Below are 5,782 nucleotides of genomic sequence, written 5' to 3'. Positions count from 1 at the left end.
ACCGGGAACGGGACCGGCATCGGCACTGCCAACGCGATCACGGGCCCTGCCAGGACGGGGATTGGTGCTCGTCTCTGCGCTGGTGGCATCAGCTCTGGCATCAGCAGCATGGCCCTGGGCACTGCACTGCCCTGGGACTGGGGCCAGCGCTGGCACAGTCTGCACAGGGCCGGGTGACTGCACTGTTGGGACCAAGACCAGAGCCAGCACATCTGCCTGAGGCTGGGCATTGCATTGCACAGGGACTGGCAGCGTCACCACTATGGGCCTAGCACTGCCCTGAGCTGGCAGTGGAGTCAGCCCCAGCAGTGCTGGCCTGCAGCTTTTTACTCCAGTCCTCTGGGGCCAGGGCCAACAAGGGACTGGTGCACTCTGCTGCACTGCAAGTGGCAGCATCAGCAGAGTCTGGGCAGGACACTACACTGGGACCAGGACCAGCACCACCAGCACTGGCCTGGACACTGCACCATCAGGATCAGAATCATTCCCCATCCATACAGGGCCAGATCTTGCCCTGCCAGGGCTGGGAACAAGCCCAGCGGCTCATCAGCAGCACCCAGAAATGGCTCAGACAAGTGAGCCTGTCCCTGCATGCAGCTGAGCAGTGTGCCTGTCCCTGGGCAGTTTCCCTGTTCCCCTACCCTGAGGGGCACAGCTATGCCCCTGCTCCAGAGAGGTGCCATTCTTTCTCCCTGCTCCAGCTTGCTGCCAATCACCTGTACTTGAAGCACAGATAAACGTGGCTCCTACAGATGTGCTGTGCAATGCTCATGGCTGTGCCTTCTTGTCCCCTTTTCGCTGCAAATCACCCATATTCCAGCTGGTCCTCACACTTCTGTCCCAAACCCTGGATGGGCACTGTTCTGTGCCTTATACACCTTCACAAAACACACTGCAAGGGACACTGCTGCCAGACCCTCCCTGCAACACACTGGTGCCTTCTCCCTGTGCCCATCAGAGTGGCCCAACCTGGTGTTGATCTATAGATGGAGGTTGCCATATGTCTCATGAGTGGGATGTCACACCAGCTTCCACAGGGCTGCAGTGCTCCCCAATCCCTTGTGGGACATATCTCCTAGCCAAGACTTTTCCCCACCACCAAAGCAGCCCCTTGGGGCCAGAGTGGTAACACAGGAGATGTTATGAAGATTAACAAACCTGCAGACATGCTTGTGCCCACCACAACCATGGCCACCCCCAGCTACTCAGATCAGGGTGAACAGGCCCCCACAATGTTCCTCCACTGGCTGGAGCCCCCTGCATTGAGGACTTGCTCAGTGGAAGCTTTCCACAGAGACTCCAGGGAATCTCCAGCCCTGTAGCAGCTCATCCTGGAGGTCCTAGGCTGTAAGACACTGGTAGTTGCACCCCATGCTGAGGTTCCTGTCATTCCAGGTATGTGACAGAGAGATGATTGGCAGTTGCCATGTGGGCTCTGCGTGCTGCCAGTCAAGACCCCATCACTTGTATTCCCAAGCACTGGTTCATGGTGCTGAGTCTGAGAGGAAAAGGAAGCGGGCACCCCAAACTGAGGTGAGGGAACTGTTATTCCCCAAGAGGTCATCTTACTTCTCAGTATCCTTCAGATCTCTCTTTCACAGTGCTGGTGGAGCACCAAGCACAGACCCAACAGCAGAATTGGATTGAGCAACAGTACCAGTCTGGAAGGGATAAAGGGTTTAATGCTGCAGCCTTCAGTCCACCCTCAGGTTGGGCAGCCCCAAATGCTGCCCAAGAGGAAGTCAGTGTGATGTGGAGATTCATCAGCAAGGACTTTCTGGAACAAAGCACATAGCAGACCCAGTGTGGGCTGCTGATGCAGGAGAGCAGCCAAATGGGGAAGGAAGTTCTGTGTTGATCAGTATCAGCAGCAGCACTGAATCCCCTTGGTTTGAAATACAGCCTTGAGCAGAAAACTCCTCAGAATGGGACAGCTGATGGCCTGGCCTGTATAAAAGCAGTCTAGTTTTCTGGATATTTTTAAGTATCGCTTTTCTCCCTTGTCACTCACTGGGAATTTATTTTTTTATTATACATTCATAAGTGGAAGTGCAGCAAATCTATATTTTTCACACAGTTTTGACCTTTGTTTCAGGTGTGACCAGATGTGATCAGATCTGACAAAGATTCACGTCCCAGATTAGCTCAGGTACTCAGCTCCTTCAAACCTGCTGCAGTTCCCATTGCTTTGGACACAAGGTCCGTGCTGATCTGTCAAAGTGGCACCTGAAGAAGTGCATTTTAGCTTTATTTCATCCTTGGTCTGAACTTCCCTCTAAGCCTGCTTTTCTGCCGATGGAGCTGAATGGGCTTAGAAACCTGCTGGAACAGTGTCTTGGTTTGAGACAAGTTTAGGAGGAAACGTCCTGTAATGAACATCTCCTTGTAAGAAGGCAGGTTTCAGCACTACCTCCCCCACCAATACTAAAGGAATTTCCTGGATGAAAGTGAAAAAACCTGTTTATTTAACAAGCAGAGTGCTGGCAGGGCAAAGACAAAAAATGAGTAATGTTAGATAATAAACCTCCTCGATGTGGAGAAAGCTGGTGGTTTTAGAGTTCTGTCTGTAGCTGGCTCGGCCCCTAAAGAGGTCTGAGGCTGGGATGCGACGTCCCCGCAGCCTCCCTGCTGATCCACGGGGTCCAATGATCTGGTTCTCTGATCGCAGATGGGGCGAACAGTTCCAGAAGAAGAAGTTCCAGAGGATTTCAGTATGCAGTCCTGGGAAAATTTCTTGCCTCAGCTAAGAGGCTGGCTAAAAGCAGGAAGGTGCTCCCTCGGCTCTGCAGCGGTGAGAATGTGGGGGAGTCTGTGTGAGTCCTTGAACACAAACCATGCTGAAGAATTCGCCTGGCTTCTCTCCCCCCTCTCCTGGACCCAGCTTAAAGCTATGGGACCCATTTCTGGGCATAAAGCAGATATAGGGAAATACAGAATTATCATAAAATCACCCCAAGACAAACAGCCACCTGGGAACATGTCCAATTTAATCTGCAGGCACAAATGTAGCTGAAAATGATCAAAAGATTTTATTAAAATCTGGGTTAATTGTGACTTGGGAGGATTTCCAACACAGACCAGCATGTACTTAGCTCTGTGGTGGTGTTTCTGCTTGGCCCTGGCTTTCTTTGTGGAGTCAGATATCAACTGTGTGCATACCATGTGAGAAGGCCATTGGAAAGGACAGGAGCAGAACAGTGATAACCAAGAGACTGTCCTAGACTTCACAACCTTACTATTCTTCTTTTAGATCATTAAGGGACAAACAGGGGGATGAGCAATTGAGAAACATAACACCTTATTGGGTAAGTCTTTTCTATATTGACAGGAATCAAAGATGAGGCCAATAAGTAACTGCTGGTAGCAGTTAAGAATAAGAGTAGAAAGATGTGGAGTTGGTGGGGTTTGGTTCTGGTTTTGATTTTTTAATTTTTTTTTTTTTTTTTTGCTATAGCTCTGTCAGCAGACATCTGCAGCCAAACTCAGCCCCTACTCAACCCACTACTGGCATTGCTCATCAGTGCCTGCCATGATACCAGCACAGAAGACCCTTAATTCAGGCCAAGATCTGCAGCTATTCAGCAGCTGTGCCTATTACCTACTAAAATCTCCTGCAGGGCAGTGAGATCGCCTGGCTGGTCTGGGAGATTGTGCCAGGGGACTTGGCTGCATCAGGGAATGACTTCTTCTGCCCTGGCAGCCACAAGCCTTTGGAAGCTGCCACACAGAGGTGGCATTTTCAGATCACAGTCACCAGATTTCTCCAGAGCTGGGACTCCATAATGCCAGAGAGCCCTAAGAATGGAGAGAGATGCAGTGAATGCAGGAAGCAATTCTGTGACCTGTCTTCTATCCAGCACCAGCCTTTCCTGGCACACTCAAAATACTTAAGAACGAGAATTGCTGTAACAGCCCTTGGTTCTCAAAAAGTCAACAGCCTGATGCCAGCCTTCACTCACTTGTTCAGAAAGTCAGAGCTAGAACAAGTAGGCATTGCAAAATCTCAGTTTTCCCCTCCCCTCAGCCCTTCTGGAGGCAAGAAAAGATATTTGGGATTGTGCTTGTTCTGCCCAGCAACCCATCTGAATGGGGTGATCAGGTGGCCTCCACACTGGATTTGGGTTGTGTTGCTGCTGACCATGGTTATCTCTGAGGAAAAAGGCAGCCAAAACTTGAGAGCGGGGGATGTTTTGGTGAGTCATGAGCAAAACAGAACTTGCTGGTAGAAAAGGAAAATGAGTCTTGGTGGAAGAAAACCAGAGAAGGGCATCATTCCCAGATCTCAAGATCCACAAATGAAGCAGGTAAGCTTTAAGGCCAAATAATTTAAATTCTTGTTTTATTTTTTTGAGAACTCATTTGTTTGTTTTGTGAAAAGCATCCCTCAGAAATCCTGAAAGGGGTGGTATTTGCATATAATTCATCTTTGATAAAAAACTTTTGAGCAATCCTTGGACAAACCAAGTGAAAGCTGAAGTGCTCTCCGTGCCCCTGTCTGGCACCAGGTGGCACACCTGCTGCTGCTTGGAATTTAGGGCTTGGGCAAAGCAAAAAGCAACAGTCAAAACACAAGGAAGCAATATCGAACTACAGCAGCCATGTGCTAATGCCAGCTTTACAAGGAAATTAAAAGTGTATTTATTCTTGTTTGTTACCTATAAAACACAGTAGAAAAGTTCAGCCGTGTCAGAAAATCACACAAAAATCACACACAAAAAAGTGCCTGGTGATATTTTTAGAACAGAAAAACACTCTTTGTCTCTACCACAGCCAGAAGAAGTTTCATAGCATATAGAGTTATTGCAAGTTTTTAATTCTGAACATGAAATGTGCTTTGCCTACCCAAATCCTGGGAGTGAGCAGATTTGGTGCTCAGGTAGTTTGGCGCTTCTTAAGGATGCCCAGACCATGCCCCTCTGAGCTTTCAAACTCTGTGCTGGGAGGCTGGACCAAGCTGTCTAACAGAATTAGTTTATTCATGCCAGGAAAGAGCATGTCCCTGCTATGCACAATGAATAAGCTCTGCTACCTGCTGTAAAACCTCGCTACTCACTGTTGAGGGTTGCACCATGAAGCTGGGGTGAAATCTGGTCCCTAGATTAATATGGAGGAAGAAGTGTTGTGATACTAAAGCCAGGACTTCCATGCTGGGGTAATGATGGTGCTCGCAGGGCTGCCAAGCAACACGTGGATGTGTAGCCCACTTAGAGACACCCCATTTTGAGCAGAGGGGACAGGGTTATGACATCCGTGTTTATGGTGGTGTACGAAGGCAAAATGTGTTTGCCACCTGCCCACAAGCACAAGGACTGTCTGTGCATGAGGACCGTGCCACTGGCCATGTTCATTTTGCGCTCAGTGTCCGGGTGAGTGGTGATGGACACCGGCTGGAGGTAGGACAGGGTGCGTGTGTGTCGAGAGTTGCTTTTTATGTTTAAACGCCTGGCTGTACCTGGGCACCCGTGCTGTGGTGGCGAGGGTGTGAACAGGGGTGCACCCTTGCCTGAACGTCCGTGCAGGTGATATCGCCACAGAGGGAAGTGCTGGGTCTATCTCTCCAGGTGCAGGCGTATCTCTCGCGGTTTCTCCCGGGAGGGGCAGGATGTCCCTGGGTGCGGGGTGCCTGAGGGTGCGGGGTGCTCCCATATGCGGGGAGTCGCTGGGCGCGGGATGCTCCCGGGGGTGCGGGGCGTGCGGTGTGCGGGGTGTGCGGGGTGTGCGGCGCTCCCGGAGCCGCCCCGCCGGGGCAGCCCCTCCCCGCAGGCGGCCTCTCTCTCTCTCG

The 5,782-nt window shown here is 50.6% G+C and overlaps 1 protein-coding gene across 1 annotated transcript in view; it reads left to right on the top strand.

Moving 5' to 3' along the window:
• Nucleotides 1-5,782, top strand: part of ACSS1 (acyl-CoA synthetase short-chain family member 1) — a 39,571-nt gene that overhangs the window by 1,392 nt on the left and 32,397 nt on the right. Inside the window, exon 2 of the mRNA XM_017736941.1 lies at nucleotides 4,206-4,304. Coding sequence (XP_017592430.1) covers nucleotides 4,206-4,304 — 99 coding nt within the window. The remainder of the gene's footprint in view (nucleotides 1-4,205; nucleotides 4,305-5,782) is intronic.

Source organism: Corvus brachyrhynchos, unplaced genomic scaffold (assembly GCF_000691975.1).
Source record: "Corvus brachyrhynchos isolate BGI_N302 unplaced genomic scaffold, ASM69197v1 scaffold806, whole genome shotgun sequence".
Classification (NCBI taxonomy): Eukaryota; Metazoa; Chordata; class Aves; order Passeriformes; family Corvidae; genus Corvus; species Corvus brachyrhynchos.
The sequence above is the reverse complement of the archived record's forward strand: the minus strand, read 5'-3'. Positions and strand labels throughout refer to the sequence as shown.